General features: G+C 39.2%; 1 protein-coding gene across 3 annotated transcripts; it reads left to right on the forward strand.

The window, feature by feature from the left end:
* Positions 1 to 5,303: 5,303 nt before the first annotated feature.
* Positions 5,304 to 16,255, forward strand: LOC145794783 (uncharacterized). Of its 3 annotated transcripts, XM_082877139.1 has the most exons (12): positions 10,328 to 10,534; positions 10,624 to 10,723; positions 10,799 to 11,485; positions 11,618 to 11,918; positions 12,018 to 12,047; positions 12,136 to 12,386; positions 12,467 to 12,673; positions 12,753 to 12,842; positions 12,938 to 13,024; positions 13,120 to 13,461; positions 13,559 to 13,642; positions 16,078 to 16,255. In XM_082877139.1, exons 4-12 carry the CDS (start codon positions 11,624 to 11,626, stop codon positions 16,087 to 16,089), a joined length of 1,398 nt encoding a protein of 465 aa, XP_082733265.1. In that variant the 5' UTR covers positions 10,328 to 10,534; positions 10,624 to 10,723; positions 10,799 to 11,485; positions 11,618 to 11,623; the 3' UTR covers positions 16,090 to 16,255. The 3 variants fall into 3 exon arrangements, with proteins under 3 accessions (XP_082733267.1, XP_082733265.1, XP_082733266.1); XM_082877140.1 differs by having other exon boundaries at positions 10,328 to 10,723; XM_082877141.1 differs by lacking the exons at positions 10,328 to 10,534; positions 10,624 to 10,723; positions 10,799 to 11,485 and adding an exon at positions 5,304 to 5,664.
* Positions 16,256 to 17,184: the final 929 nt, after the last annotated feature.

Genomic DNA, 17,184 nt, shown 5'->3' on the forward strand with positions numbered 1-17,184 from the left:
GCTATTAATAAGCTTATTACATCTGCCTTTTCATCATTTCGAGTCCTGAAAACCCTTTTAGATCTGCTTTTCATCATTTCCATTAGATTAGATTCACACTTTACATTTGTTATCCGTTTACATAAAATTGATTTGGAGCATCGGATATAGGCAATACACAAGATGCTCCAAGACTACCCAATGATTACACACTAATACATAAAATGATAAAAATCAAAATGACTAAATTCAAACATAGGTTGGAGAAATACACAAGTTGGCTAATGTGAAAAAAATTATAAAAAGATAAAAAAAATAATGTGTTGCTAGAGATGCTCTTACGATTCCGATGTGTATTTATCAATATGGTTTCACAACTTTTATGTAATTATAATTAATATATTTGGGATTACTCAAAAATATCTTTAAGCAAGCCAAAAGAGGCTCACAAGCATGGAAAGAGCCAGTTTGGTATAGTTTTTCTCTAGTTAAAAATTAATAATCAGAAAATAAAATTTAAAAACACTCCTCTTTTGGCTTTCGGATAATCAATTTTCTTTTAGTTTATTTAAATAGAAACTGTACCAAATACTTTTTTAATATTAAAAAAAAAAAGCCTCTACGCCACTCAATTTGCTGCACCAAACAAAAAGAAACAGAGAATCTTTATGTAAACATAAAAGAATTGAATCACATCACAAACAAATTCAAGCAAAAACAAATCTATCAATCTTAAGCAAACCTTTCAAAGTAGACAAGTAAAAAGAGAATGAAACAAAGGCAGAGAAGTGTTCCCAAAAGTTTCAACCTTTTGGTGGATGGGCAGTGAGGTAAGTCTGAATTGCAGCAAGGATAGTCTGAAAGACACTTAATGTAATGGCCAAAATTGTAGCAGTGACAGCAATGAAAGTCCAAGGGTTCCTAAAATATGTATGAAGCCAATCTGCTATCCAAATCTTCATGCGGTTTCTATGATGCTTTTCAATTTTCTTTTTAACTTCAACATAAGCATGAGGGCTTGGAACCAAATCAGTGGCTATCTCATTGAAAAGATCAGCCACATGTCCGTCACTACCAAGAAAGTTGATCAATATACCCTTAGCCCTCAACACCTTCACATCTTCATCCTGATCAATAAGAGAATCCATGAAACATATGTAAGAGGTCACACCAACATCAGTTACACTATCTGGGCAGGCCTCATAGGCCGCCAAGTTCAACAGAATAGACTTTGTTATGTCATCAACAATAATTGGAGGAAGTTGGAGAGTCCCAGAAGTGCATGTAGACATGAAATCTATGTCTGTCAATTGGGATGTCTTGCTTGGCTTGAACTGGATCCCAACTGACGTGAAGTCCCTGGCTGACCGATGAGTGTACCAATCACCGGTAATGTGACGCTCGATGGAAGAAGTTGTTGAATCAATATATTGCCTGCGAACAAGTTCCAGAAAATGAATGGGGGGGGGGGGGGGGGGGTTGTCTTCCGAATTCCTTTGCTGCATCATCTCACGATGGCTTTGTGTCCTCCAAACATTCTTCTGAAAGAAGTTTTCAATTTTTTCCATTAGCCCACCTATTTCACCAGGCTCGCCCCTAATGCGCTTGATGAAAGCCATGATCATTTTTTCACCCTTGTATTTTTCAGATTTCAAGCGCATTAGCACTTGGAGCACTATGAAAGGGAGTTGATTCTCCAACAAGAACAAGCCTCGCAGCACCAAAGGAGCATGGTGAATTATATCCAAAACCTCAGGAATTGCATTTACAATGCCATAAATGTACTGAAGGATGAAGCAGCCATCAAGGAACATCATCCGAGCAAATGACTGATCGGTGAAATCTGTCAAGCCCTCAGCATAGCATTCCTGGCTTCACCAGCCACATTGACCACCTCCTTATATAATTCATGGACCGTTTCTTTACTACTGTCTTTCAAATACAGTCGTGCTAGTCGAATTTTGATCCTTTCACAAGCTTCGAGCTCTGGTTTCCCATGGTGGCAGGGACCGATTGAAACCACCCAGGGATCATAGCACTTCTTGTTGGATTCAACCTCGCGAAGCATAGGTTGAACCTTCTGTATTTTGGGCTTCAGTGAGTTGATGCTTCCAGATCGAGACTCGCCTCTAGCATCTATTATAAAGTTTAGCCACTCATTGCTGCTAAGTGAGGAAATATCTCTTTCATCACCCTTTGATCTCAATACTCACTGTTCTATCCTCATCAGTGTTGGGGTATATCTCCTTATTGGAGTTTGAGATCCAATTGATTTGTTAAAGAATTTTAATTTGGTTTGATTTGGATATAATATATTTTATATATATTATATATAATTTGTGAAAATCTAATTCAATTTGGATATAACTAGGGTTTTGATTGAAAACCTCATTAATCAACAATATATATATATATATATATATATATTATTTATGTTTTTGCCCCGTGGGAGAAAAAGAAAAAAGTGGCAGTAGCAAAGTACTTTGGCAACAGTGCTGTGTGTATAACTTTGGGCTTCAATTGATGTTGTTTGTTATTCTTGATTTGACTTGGTCAATAAAGAATTGGTGATTTGATTTGTGAAGCAGTTTGGTTCAATTTTTCGTTTTGATTTGGTTCGTTATTTTGGATTTTCTACAACTTTGGTTTTAAAGATTTTGGTTCATCTATTTGGTGAGGTCTTTCCTCTTGTTTATTTGTGATTATTTGGAATTCACCTAATGGTGGTTTGTGAGACCTTTCATGTCTCGTTTGAAATCTTTTGGAAACTTATTTGGTTGATAGTGGAATCGGATTTCGATTTCGTGGACGTACCTCACATTGAGGGAACCACGTAAAAATTCTTGTGTTGCTTTTGATTTAATTTTTCCGCATTAGTTTTTATTCCCATTGTTTGATTTACTTGTGGGAATCACATATTTTCCCTAACAACTGGTATCAGAGCTTACGGTTTATTTGAGTTTATTTATTTGTGTAACTCAATGGAGGGGAATGTGGATCGTATGTCTAGCTTCAATGGAAGCAATTGGGTAACTTGGAAAACTAAAATGGAGGACCTATTATTTTTGTAAAGATTTATATGGACCCATTGAGGGTGATTCTGGCAAACCCGAGGGTATGAAAGATGATGAATGGAATAGGCTTAATCGAAAAGTCATTGGTGTTATCCGTCAATGGATCGATGACAGTGTATTTCATCATGTTGCTACTGAAACTTCGGCACATGATTTATGAAAAAAATTAGAGAGTCTTTATGATAGAAAATCAGCCACAAATAAAGCCTTTCTGTTTCGTAAGTTGGTTAATTTAAAATATAAAGATGGCAGCCCCATTCCAGAACATTTGAATGAAATAAAAAGTATTGTTAACCAACTTACTTCTATGAAAATTATTTTTGATGATGAGTTACAGGCTTTGATGCTACTTAGTTCTTTGCCCAAAAGTTGGGAGACTTTGGTTGTGACCGTCAGTAATTCGGCGTCCGATGGAGTTGTCACAATGGACCAAGTCACTAGTAGCCTGTTAAATGAAGAAACTAGAAGAAAATCAGCGGGTTCCTCTCATTCGGAAGCATTCGTTGTGAGAGGCCGAAGCAAAACAAGGGGGAGGAGTAAGACTTCTCCTGGTCGTGATCAAAGCCGTGACAAATCAAAAGATGGTTCTTTTTCAAAGAAAGACATTGAGTGCTATTATTGCCATGAGAAAGGGCACATGAAGCGAGAATGCCGAAAGCTCATGAACAAGGAGAAAAGGCGTGACAAAAGTGTAGATAAGAAGCAAGAAGACACAACGGCAGTTACTACCGATGATCTCATGGTCATTTGTGAAGATGACTGTATCAATTTGATGGGCCAAGAGAGCAATTGGGTGATTGATTCCGGTGCTTCTTTTCATGTGACTTCTCGAGCTGATTTCTTCACTACCTACACCAAAGGAGATTATGGTTCTGTTCGAATGGGTAATGAAGGTTTGTCCAAGATTATCGGCATGGGTGATGTTTGCTTGGAAACAAATTTGGGCTGCAAGTTGTTGCTTAAAGATGTGAGGCATGTTCCTGACATTCACCTCAATTTGATCTCTACTGGGAAGCTAGATGATGAAAGCTTCAACAACAAATTTGGTGATGGAATATGGAAGCTCACAAAGGGTTCTTTGGTGGTGGCTAAGTGCAAGAAGACTCATACACTTTATTCGATGCATAGAAAAATTTGTAAAGGTGTTGTCAATGCACTTCAAGATGATACTTATACCGAATTGTGGCACAAGCGGCTTGGCCATATGAGTGAAAAGGGGCTACAACTTTTGTTCAAGAAAGAGCTCCTACCCGGTTTGAAAGGTACACATCTTAAAACTTGTATTCATTGTTTGGCGGGTAAACAACATAGAGTTTCTTTTCAGAAAAATGTTGCTTCTAAAAAAGAAAATGTTTTGGAGTTGATTCATTTGGATGTTTGTGGTCCTTTAAAAGTTAGAATACATAGTGGTGCACTTTATTTCGTTACTTTCATTGATGATTATTCAAGGAAAGTTTGGGTTTTTTTACTAAAAACTAAAGATCAAGTTCTAGAAGTATTTAACATTTTCAGGTCATGGTTGAAAGAGAAACATGGAAGACATTGAAGTGCATCCGATCAGACAATGGTGGTGAATACATTGGGCCATTTGATGAGTATTGTCGCAACCAAGGTATTCGGCACCAAAAGACAGTTAAGAAGACTCCTCAACAAAATGGCGTTGCCGAGAGGATGAACCGCACCATTGTGGAAAGAACAAGGTGTTTGCTTTCACAAGCTAAATTGCCAAGATCCTTTTGGGGTGAGGCCTTGAGGACAGCGGTTGATGTGATCAATTTGTCTCCTTCCTATCCTTTGAATGGTGATGTTCCAGAAAGAGTTTGGACCGGCAAAGATGTGACTTATGAGCACTTGAGAGTGTTTGGTTGCCAAGCTTTTGTTCACATTCCAAAGGATGAGAGGTCCAAGCTTGACAGTAAGTCAAGACAATGTATTTTTCTTGGCTATGGACATGATGAATTTGGGTATAGATTATGGGATCCGGTCGACAAGAAAGTCATTCGAAGCCGTGATGTTGTGTTTCTTGAAGACCAAACAATTGGCGACGGCGCGATCCCCGTCGCAAAAAATGGTATTTTGCGACGGCAAAACAAACCGTCGCAAAAAAGTAGTTTTAGCGACGGCGTTTAACCGTCGGCAATAAACTACACTGGCGAGTATGAAAATCAGGAACTATTAGCGACGGCAATGTTGAACCGTCGGGAAAAAAAACTATTTGAGACGGCAAAAATTTTGCTGTCGCAAATACTCGACCATTTGCGACGGCAAAAATCCGTCGCAAAAAAGTAATATTAAAACGGCGTCGTTTGGTAATCGTTTTGTATAATTTGCGACGGTGTAAACCTTACCGTCGCAAAAAGTAAAAAAACATTTTCCCCCCTCTTCCCTCTCATCTTGCCGCTCGGTTCCATCGCAAAATCCCTAAAATTGATTTGAAGCACAAAATCCCTAAAATCCCTAGCTCGGCCTCTCATCTTGCCGCTCAATTTTCCCCCAAACCAGCGACGGGCGACCGGCGACGAACGGCGAAGGGCCAGCGGTGGTGCGGTGGTGCGGCGACGACGAACGGCGAAGGGCTAGCGGCGGTGCTTCGACGACGACAGCAACTCAGGTATGCTCTCTCTCTCTCTCTCTCTCTCTCTCTGCATATATATATATATATATATATGTATGTATGTATCTGCTCCATTATGTTTTCAATAGTATGCTCAGATGTGGAGTGTCAAAGGGTTCTCGTCATGTGAAATAAGTTACTGGAAAAAATCTTAATTTCTCAAATCAAGTGATGCTTTTTCTGTGTTTTAGTAAGTAATTGTGAATTACTTAGAGAAACATTTGAAGATGATTTGTCATTGAAATTCCATTTTGCTATGTTTATTATAAGAACTTGACTGGTGCATTTGATCTCGAATGAAGTTGCAGTACTGGCATTTTTTATTGCTTTTGGTAAAGCTAAAAAATCTTCTATATTGCACACCTCAATCACTAATTTTATAAAATTAGTTTTGGTACCAGTAAAGTATTTTCAAAATGTTAATAAAGGAATTTAACAATATTAGGATTTAGCTTACAAGTATAACTGTGTGTGTGTGTGTGTGTGCATGGTGAGTGTGCTTAAAAAATATCAGCAGAATTTGATCCTTTAGATTTTTTGTCACTGCCGAGAAGCTGCAAAATGTAAATTGGAGATACAACATATTGATCTAATCTTTGAGGTTTTGAAGTTCTAAATTTCTGAATAATCTAAAAACCTTGGTTTAGGCTTTTAGCAGCTAGACATCCACCACTCATCGTGTGTTGCACACACTGTTAGTTTGTGAATAGGTTTCAAATTGGCAATATAGCCTCTCTCTCTCTCTCTCTCTCTCACACACACACACACACACACGTATTTAAATGTATGTAAGGCTTATTTTCTCCAATAATCTGACTTTCTATGTCTCATCAAAAGGTTTTGAGAATTAATGAATTTGACAGCAGTGGTGGGGCAAGATGACAGATTTTTATTTGGTGGGGATACTGAAATTTTTTTGTGTGAAAGACAACATTTTTAGGAGTTCAAAATCAGTAAAATTTGAGGTGCATCACACAAGTCGTATATGGACTCACTTGAGAGACTTTGCATAGGGGTTTTAAGTAAATTCCCATTTGGACCAATTGTTCATTCCAAGATTCCAAATACAAAATCAGCCACAAGATTTGAAAAAGGTAAAATGTTCCTGCAGATGAGAACTACCCATGATTAGTTAAGACTTGTATACTTGGTAAACCCTAATAAATTATTGATAACACAAAGCCTCAGACAGTTAATACATTTTTTTTTTTTTCTATTCAAGACAGTTAATACATTCTGTTGTTCCTTTTGATGACACTATATAATATTCCAAATCCTCCATTGACTCTATGATACACATTTTTGAGAGAATTTTTTTTATTTTGAATATATGGGAGAAAGACGTAATATGGGAAGGGAAACCTTTGTTTACGAGACTGTGATAAGACTTGAGCCTTTGACTTTCTACTATGTATACAAGAGTTCTGGTAAACTGAATTAGCTCTAATTGGTTTGTTGTTAGGCTTTTGTGCGAGTTTGCAAGATAATTTTCAATTAAAAATGGAGTTTTGTTGTTTATGAGTAATCCTCCAAACCCATGATCACATTGATAAGGTTTGCAATTGGATAGAAGGACAATATACTATTGAAACCTTTGTAAAATAAGGGGCAGCTTCCTTCTCTTAAAAAATAAAAAATAAAAATACTCAAGCTCTACCAACTCTCCAAATCATTCAATCATCTTCTAAGAAAGAATCAAATAAGATTAAAAAAATGTAAAGAATAGACTTCGCTTATCTCCTATCTTTTTAGATGGCACATGTAATACATTCGTGTGTAATACATTCGTGTGTAATATTAGGAAATCCGATAAAAAATTCATTTATACATAATATTACTCTTTTTTTAAAAGTAAAATAATAGACTTCGCTTATCTCCTATCTTTATATAGACTCGATTCATTCTAAACTCCTAACTTTATCATAAGTCGTACTTTAATAGAATAATATGTTTATTTTATAAGTTTATCTGTAGGAAGATACATTGATCTGATAGTTTATCTTTTAAATTTTTATATGATTATAATATACACATTCATGTTAAACATGTAATATGACATACATGATATATGTCCATAATTAAGTTTTGAACAAATAGATAAATAAAATAATGCACCATCAGTAAAGTCCCCTTTCCTCGTTATCCTTTTACTCAATTTACTTTTCTTTTGGAGCTTTGGAATGGAAGTGTACTACTTGTTTTGATAGATGAGGGTGTAATACGTAGGTATTATATTTGGAGTTACTTTGATGAGATATTTTTGTGGATGTCTACAGATGATGGATAAGAGTTGGATTGATTTGCCAAATAGGATGTCGAGCGAATACATTAATGGGATTGATGAATTCCTTGTGTTTGCCTACACCAATAGGGTTGAAGGTTCGATGATCAGTTGTCCGTGTAGGAAGTGTGAGAATCGATACTATTTTGTACGAGAGGGTGTACGGGAGCATTTGATTTTGAATGGTTTTTTTAAAAAATACAAACATTGGATTAATCATGGGGAATCTTACGTATCTGTACATGGAAATCGAGAGAATGAAACATTAGCTAATTTAGACATTGGGGATGATATGATTGGAATGATACAAGGGGCTATGGGAAATCCACATGCCGGTACAAGTGTTGAGGGTGATGACCCACAGGGGCCTGATCCCCATGCATCTGAATCCCAGCTCGGTCCAAATGCAGAGACTGCAAAGTATTTCAAACTTCTTCAAGATGCACAAAGTGAATTGTATCCGGGTTGTCAGAAGTTCACATCTTTGTCATTCATTGTTCGACTTCTACATTTGAAGGTGCTTAATCAGTGGACAGACAAGTCTGTTGACATGTTGCTTGAGTTATTGAATGAGGCGTTCCCGTTGGGTGTAAAACTACCGGACTCATATTATAAAGCTCAAAAGGTCACAACAGATTTGGGCTTTACGTATGAGACGTGGGATGCATGTCCCAACAGTTGCATGTTGTTTCGAAACGAGGACGCCAATCTTGATAAATGTGTCATATGCAACAGTTCTAGATGGAAATCAAATGGTGATGGTGGTTCAAATGGTCCTAACAAAGGTGGCAAACAAATAGCTGCAAAACAGATGAGGTATTTTCCTTTAAAGCCAAGGTTGCAGAGGTTGTTTATGTCATCCAAGACGGCCAAGTTCATGAGATGGCATGCAGAGGAACGAACTGATGATGGCGTCTTCAGGCATCCTGCTGACTCCCTTGCATGGAAAGATTTTGACCGTCGGAATATTGACTTTAGTAATGATTGCCGAAGTGTAAGGCTTGGCTTAGCATCTGATGGTTTTAACCCATTCAGGACGATGAATATAGTTCATAGCACTTGGCCTGTTGTGCTCATTCCATACAACTTGCCGCCATGGATGTGCATGAAGCAACCATTTCTAATTTTGTCCGTGCTTATTGACGGCCCGAAAGGACCTGGTGACAAGATTGATGTGTATATGCAACCGTTAATTGAGGAGTTGAACGAACTATGGAATGAGGGTGTGTCAACATTTGATGCATCAACAAATCAAATGTTTCAAATGCATGCAGCTTTACTGTGGACAATTAGTGATTTTCCTGCATACGCAAACTTGTCAGGATGGAGCACTAAAGGCGAATATGCATGTCCTTGTTGTAATACGGAAACTACATCGTGTTGGTTGAAGCATAGTAGGAAACAATCATACTTGGGTCATCGCAGATTTTTACCTACTGGCCATAAATTCCGGAAGGATAAAGTATCATTTGATGGTAGTCGGGAAGTCAGACTCAAACCAAAATTGTTGTCTGGAACTGAGATGTTGCTACAATTAGAATCTGAGGGTATTTTAACCCAATACAAGAGGGATGACCTTAAGGAGAGGCATAGGAGACAGGTAGAGAAGGAGAAAGTTGGACATCGCACCCATAGTTGGAAGAAAAAGAGTATCTTTTATGAATTGCCATATTGGGAGCACAATCTAATAAGACACAACCTCGATGTGATGCATATAGAGAAGAATGTTTGTGATAATGTGTTGTGGACAATATTAGGGGTTGCAGGAAAATCGAAGGATGGTGTTAATGCTCGGCGTGATTTACAAGATATGAATATTAGAAAACCCCTACATTTGCAGTTAAGAGGGTCGAATAAAGCCTATTTACCACCAGCACAATTCAAGATGACCAAGGATGAAAAAGATTTGTTCTTGAAAGTGTTGAAGGAAGTAAGAGTTCCCGACGGGTATTCATCCAATATATCACGTCGTGTGCGCTCACATGATAGAAGTATTGGGGGTCTTAAGAGCCACGATAGTCATATTCTGATGCAACAACTTATTCCATTGGCTATTCGAAGATCGTTACCAAAGAATGTAATTGAACCCTTGATTGAATTGAGCAATTTCTTTAGACAATTGTGTTCGAAAGTGAATCGTGCGACGGATTTGCAATATATTCAAGATCGTATCGCTCTAACACTTTGTCATCTAGAGAAAATATTTCCTCCGAGTTTTTTTGATATAATGGAGCACTTGCCTATACATCTAGCTGATGAAGCCTTATTGGGTGGAGCGATTCAGTTTCGATGGATGTATCCAATTGAGAGGTATCTTCTTACTTTGAAGCAATACGTGTGTAATAGAGCTCATCCTGAAGGATCAATTGCTAAAGGATATCTTATGGAAGAATGCATGAATTTTTGTGCACAATATCTTAATGATGTGGAAACCAAATCTAGTCGACCCGTGAGAAACTATAGTGGTGCTGATAATTTGGGTCATGCTATTGGTGAAAACACAAGCTTTTATCTTGATAATACTTCTTGGGTACAAGCTCATCGGTACATCTTATTCAATACAAGCGCGGTTCAACCATTCATAAAGTAGGTTAAGTCACTCACTCAATATGTTATTATGTTTTATTGAATTTTCAACAAAATTTTTTGTATTGCTAAAATCTCAATCTACACAGCAAACACCTTGAAGTACTTCAGCTCAAAATGCCTCGTGTCGACGATCATCAGCTTCGGCGTGAACATTTTGAAACTTTTCACATTTGGTTCAAGGAACATGTATGTATTTAACTCTATAGATTCTAGTTACTTAAGTCGAACTACATTTAAATTTTACATTTTCGTGTTAAATAGGTCCAAACTTTGCGAAGGACTACTGATGTCATATTTTCTGAAGAGATTATTCTATTGGCAAATGGTCCTCATAACCTGGCAAGGAGGTTCAACGGGTATATACTGAATGGGTTTCGGTATCGAGTAAAGGCCATGGATGATCGTCGAGCCACACAAAATTGTGGTGTAGCTTTGAAGGCAGATACCATAAGTTATGCTAGTCGAAAAGACAAGAATCCTCGTGTGGGGTCTGTGTACTATTATGGACAATTGACAGATATTGTTGAGCTTCGATATTCCAATGAGAAGAAACATGTGTTGTTTAAGTGTGATTGGATTGACAATATTCACGGAAAAAAAGAAGATGTCTTCAATTTCACGTTGGTAAACTTCAATCATTTGTTGTACCGAGATGATCGAATTACCAATGAACCTTTCATCTTGGCGTCCCAAGCAGAGCAAGTTTGGTATGTTGCAGACCCGTTACAACCAGACTGGCAAGTCGTGGTGAAGATGTCTCAAAGAGGTTTATTTGATATGAGTTCGACTGACCCACAAATCGAGCCATACATAAGCCAACAATTGGAAGAAAATATAATGCTTCGTGATGAAGAAGTTGGTTGGGTGAGGGAAGCCGCAGAAGGGGAAACAGTTGATGTTCAAATAGGCTGATATTTAATCAACATTAGTAATTCAATTAAGGCAAAGGTTGTAGTTAATCATCAATTTCTTAATTTACTTTGTCTTTGTAATTGTATTAGTTCAATTAATGTCATATTATAGTTGATGACAACCCATTGTCTATGTTTCTAATGTCAATTAATGTTATATTGCTTGCAGATTATTATGGGAAGGAAGAGGAAGCCTGATCATCCCCGGCGCATGATGTCTGATGTGCTACATAACAGGACATCAGTAGCACCACCATCAGAGGACGCATCACATCGGCCACCATCGGAGGGGCCATTAGTGCCACCACCATCTGAGGGGCCATTAGTACCACCGCATCGACCACCATCAGTGGCATCACAGCAGCTACCATGTACTCAGCCCCCACGCCTACCATCGGTGCGTCCACCATCAGTGGCACCACAGCAGCTAGCATCCCGACTAGAGTCATCAGCTTATGAGCTATCCGCAGGTATATAAATTTGCCATTTTTTTTGTATGAAAATTATTTAAACATACATTTATTTATGCTCATTATATATAACTTGTTTATTCTCATTGAATTTTGCAGACCCTTCGTCTTCTTCACAGCCTACATCAGGTATAAGAATTCGATTTGTATTCACATAATTTAAATTTGCATTTGTTTATTACCGTTGCATATTGTTTATTGTTTTTGTATCTCGCAGGTCATGTTAGTTCTTCATCAATCTCGACTAGGCGTGGTAGAGGATGTGCCAAGGGCATTAAAGAGTGGGGTACTGGTAAAAAGCTGGACATACAATTTGATGAAAATTACTGCCCAATAGGGGATAACGTCGCTAAGTTAACTACTCAACTTGGCATCATTGTGCGGAATGGTAACATTGTTCCTCTTACTTTTCTTGACTGGAACAATGTGCCTGATGATATTGTTGATGCTATCTGGAAGGATGTGAAGGTAAAAGTATATTTTTGACCACAAATTCGAATTCCAAAATTGTGTTATTATTATTTACACTTTGAAATTGTGTTTTATAGGACAATTTGAATATATGTCCAGAGGAGTACAAGCCAATCTGCATGAAAAACTGCAACAGCATATGGAAGGATCACAAGAACAAGATTAAGGTTAAGTATTTCAAGCCTAGAAGTTCTGATCCTAATCTGAAGGATGATGTTCCTTTGCACATTGTGCCAAGCCAGTGGGAAGAACTTGTGGAGTATTGGCGTACTTCTGATGCTGAGGTATACAAATAAGTTATATTTATGATATGTAAACATACAAATCATATTTACATACTTACATTTGTTGAACCTGTTATAGAAAATTGCAAGTAGGAATGCTAAAAATCGGCGAGCTCACGGCATAGCTCATACCACAGGGCGTACTAGTTTCTCTCAGATACGACATGAGGTTTACATTTTATTGTTTTATTTTTGTATATAAATAAACATTGAATATTTGCAAATTATTTGGATTCTAATTTTTATATTTCTAAAAAAATGTAGATGACCAATAACGGGAAGTCTACTGATAAGATGAATGTTTGGCTTATGACACGTAGAGCAGATGACCCAGAGGTTATCCAGACCTTGGTAGTTTCCAAACACCTTTGATTGTATTTGAAGTTTATTTTATGTGTGTCAACCATCTTAATTTGGCATATACTTGTATGTCTTATTCAATACAGGATGAGTTTAATCGTCAACTCTCTATGCTACCTGAGGATGGTCAGACTTTGGAGGCTAGGAATGCCATTTTCCATGAGTTGATAGGTCATGACGGACATGGATATTGTCGCACATACGGGAGAATTGTGCCTCGGAGAGCGGTGTATAAAGATGGTGCTGGGCCATCACAGTCAACACCCCAACCATCGACTATTGAGCAGATCACGCAGCAGGTTCGTGCAGAGCTAAGGGATGAGTTGAAGGAGGAGCTGCGAGCAGAGTTCTCTACACATTTACAGCAGATGAGAGCTGAGATGATGGCGTTTGTGTCACAGGGGGCGAGTGTGGATCCCAACAGACAGGTTCGATATAAATTAAATTGTTTGATAGTTCAATTTTCACACAAGATTATGTATAAAATTCGAATATGATTAACACATTATGCATTGACTATCATAGGTTCCTGATGCATCGAGTGGCCACCGGGCATTTAGGGAATCTGCAGAAGATGAGAATCCATATACACCACCACCAGAAGATCAGGTATAAAATGTATCTTTGCATTCTTTACGTTGTAAGTTAAGAGACTTGTGGGAAAAGATGAGACGGTTTGGCACGAAATTTGGCACACACGACCGCCTAGGCACGAGAGACTTGTGGGAGAAGACGGGGCTCGAATCGGGTTCCCGGTTTTGGAGTTAGAGCCGGATTTCACTTTAGGCAAACTAGTTTCTTAAGAAACTTGAACTCGAGGTGTTAACGCCCCAAAATCACCAAACGGCGTCGGTTTGGCACGAAACTTGGCACACACGACCGCCTAGGCACGAGAGACTTGTGGGAGAAGACGGGGCTCGAATCGGGTTCCCGGTTTTGGAGTTAGAGCCGGATTTCACTTTAGGCAAACTAGTTTCTTAAGAAACTGAAACTCGAGGTGTTAACGCCCCAAAATCACCAAACGGCGTCGGTTTGGCACGAAACTTGGCACACACGACCGCCTAGGCACGAGAGACTTGTGGGAGAAGACGGGGCTCGAATCGGGTTCCCGGTTTGGGAGTTAGAGTCGGATTTCGGTCTAGGCAAACTAGTTTCTTAAGAAACTTGAACTCGAGGTGTTAACGCCCCAAAATCACCAAACGGCGTCGGTTTGGCACGAAACTTGGCACACACGACCGCCTAGGCACGAGAGACTTGTGGGAGAAGACGGGGCTCGAATCGGGTTCCCGGTTTTGGAGTTAGAGCCGGATTTCACTTTAGGCAAACTAGTTTCTTAAGAAACTTGAACTCGAGGTGTTAACGCCCCAAAATCACCAAACGGCGTCGGTTTGGCACGAAACTTGGCACACACGACCGCCTAGGCACGAGAGACTTGTGGGAGAAGACGGGGCTCGAATCGGGTTCCCGGTTTTGGAGTTAGAGCCGGATTTCACTTTAGGCAAACTAGTTTCTTAAGAAACTTAAACTCGAGGTGTTAACGCCCCAAAATCACCAAACGGCGTCGGTTTGGCACGAAACTTGGCACACACGACCGCCTAGGCACGAGAGACTTGTGGGAGAAGACGGGGCTCGAATCGGGTTCCCGGTTTTGGAGTTAGAGCCGGATTTCACTTTAGGCAAACTAGTTTCTTAAGAAACTGAAACTCGAGGTGTTAACGCCCCAAAATCACCAAACGGCGTCGGTTTGGCACGAAACTTGGCACACACGACCGCCTAGGCACGAGAGACTTGTGGGAGAAGACGGGGCTCGAATCGGGTTCCCGGTTTGGGAGTTAGAGTCGGATTTCGGTCTAGGCAAACTAGTTTCTTAAGAAACTTGAACTCGAGGTGTTAACGCCCCAAAATCACCAAACGGCGTCGGTTTGGCACGAAACTTGGCACACACGACCGCCTAGGCACGAGAGACTTGTGGGAGAAGACGGGGCTCGAATCGGGTTCCCGGTTTTGGAGTTAGAGCCGGATTTCACTTTAGGCAAACTAGTTTCTTAAGAAACTTGAACTCGAGGTGTTAACGCCCCAAAATCACCAAACGGCGTCGGTTTGGCACGAAACTTGGCACACACGACCGCCTAGGCACGAGAGACTTGTGGGAGAAGACGGGGCTCGAATCGGGTTCCCGGTTTTGGAGTTAGAGCCGGATTTCACTTTAGGCAAACTAGTTTCTTAAGAAACTTAAACTCGAGGTGTTAACGCCCCAAAATCACCAAACGGCGTCGGTTTGGCACGAAACTTGGCACACACGACCGCCTAGGCACGAGAGACTTGTGGGAGAAGACGGGGCTCGAATCGGGTTCCCGGTTTTGGAGTTAGAGCCGGATTTCACTTTAGGCAAACTAGTTTCTTAAGAAACTTGAACTCGAGGTGTTAACGCCCCAAAATTACCAAACGGCGTCGGTTTGGCACGAAACTTGGCACACACGACCGCCTAGGCACGAGAGACTTGTGGGAGAAGACGGGGCTCGAATCGGGTTCCCGGTTTGGGAGTTAGAGTCGGATTTCGGTCTAGGCAAACTAGTTTCTTAAGAAACTTGAACTCGAGGTGTTAACGCCCCAAAATCACCAAACGGCGTCGGTTTGGCACGAAACTTGGCACACACGACCGCCTAGGCACGAGAGACTTGTGGGAGAAGACGGGGCTCGAATCGGGTTCCCGGTTTTGGAGTTAGAGCCGGATTTCACTTTAGGCAAACTAGTTTCTTAAGAAACTTGAACTCGAGGTGTTAACGCCCCAAAATCACTAAACGGCGTCGGTTTGGCACGAAACTTGGCACACACGACCGCCTAGGCACGAGAGACTTGTGGGAGAAGACGGGGCTCGAATCGGGTTCCCGGTTTGGGAGTTAGAGTCGGATTTCGGTCTAGTCAAAATTATTTACTAAACTATCTTTGTAATTATATAGTAGTTAATTTTTTTATATTTTTCTGTAATTAAAATATTAATACCATTATATTGTTATTAATTACTTTTATTTTGTTTTTTTCAGATATTTCCTTAGTTGCAGTTTGCTTCTTGTGGAATGCGGGCGTATAAAGATTATAACCAGCTTTTATTTTTTGAACCCACGAAGGAAGCAAGACGAAAACTTTTGGTTTTGATTTTGATTTTGATTTATGTTATTTAAATTTGTGAACAATATTATGTATGTATTATGCGACATTATGTAGTGGTATAATTTTTATTTTTGTATTGTTATTAATGGAACAACATTATGAATGTTCATCATGTGCCGTCTTTTGTTTATATATATATTTATATTATTATGTAATTTTTAGATTTTTTTTAGTTATTTTTCATTTAATACAGGTTTTTTTATATTTTTAATTATTTTTGTACGGTGATTTTTTTTTTTAAAATTTTTTTTTGCGACGGCGGAGCTCCCCCGTCGCAAAAATGGTATTAATCTTTTTGCGACGGCTCAAATACTGTCGCAAAAGGTAAGTATTAAATTGAGAATAAGATCTTTAGCGACGGCTTACGTTCCCGTCGCCAATGGTCATTAGCGACGATGCTTTTACCGACGGGAATAGGCAGTCGACAAAACAACTTTAGCGACGGCAAGTCTCTACCGTCGCAAAAAAACATATTTTCGTAGTTTTTTGGCGACAGAATTATGCCGTCGCAAAAATATGTTTTTACCGTCGCAAAAACAATTGCGACGGCTCTTGCCGTCGCTAAATCCCTTTTGCAACCCCCTCTCTTGCGACCCCCCACCTGCCGTCGCAAAAAACTGATCCCCGTCGCAAAAAACTATTAGCGACGGCGTTTGGAGTATTTGCGACGGCAAAACGCCGTCGCAAAAAACAGTTTTTTTTGTAGTGTAGTGAGAATTGTGGGCATATTCCATTGTTGGAGAAAGAATAAAAGAATGGGGAGGGAAGGTAGATCCCAAAAAGATGAGATTCATGATTAATTAAGAGATAGATCATATAATGGCATTGAAATTAATAACTAATAGAATACATTAGAATGACCATAAATGCAATGACTAAGCAAACAAATATGAATTCTAAATAACAGAAGACAAAATGTCTAGAACACCAACTTTGACGAAGATTATTGTGTTTTGCAGAGTAAAACTATAAGAATATTC

This window comes from Camellia sinensis, chromosome 7 (genome assembly GCF_055761805.1).
Source record: "Camellia sinensis isolate YWXY chromosome 7, ASM5576180v1, whole genome shotgun sequence".
In the NCBI taxonomy this organism is placed as follows: domain Eukaryota; kingdom Viridiplantae; phylum Streptophyta; class Magnoliopsida; order Ericales; family Theaceae; genus Camellia; species Camellia sinensis.

Coding starts and splice junctions, on each gene's coding strand:
- LOC145794783 (XM_082877141.1), top strand. CDS start 11,624: ATGGGAAGGAAGAGGAAGCCTGATCATCCCCGGCGCATGATGTCTGAT. Junction 11,919..12,017: donor AGCTTATGAGCTATCCGCAG/GTATATAAATTT, acceptor TGAATTTTGCAG/ACCCTTCGTCTTCTTCACAG. Junction 12,387..12,466: donor CTATCTGGAAGGATGTGAAG/GTAAAAGTATAT, acceptor TGTGTTTTATAG/GACAATTTGAATATATGTCC.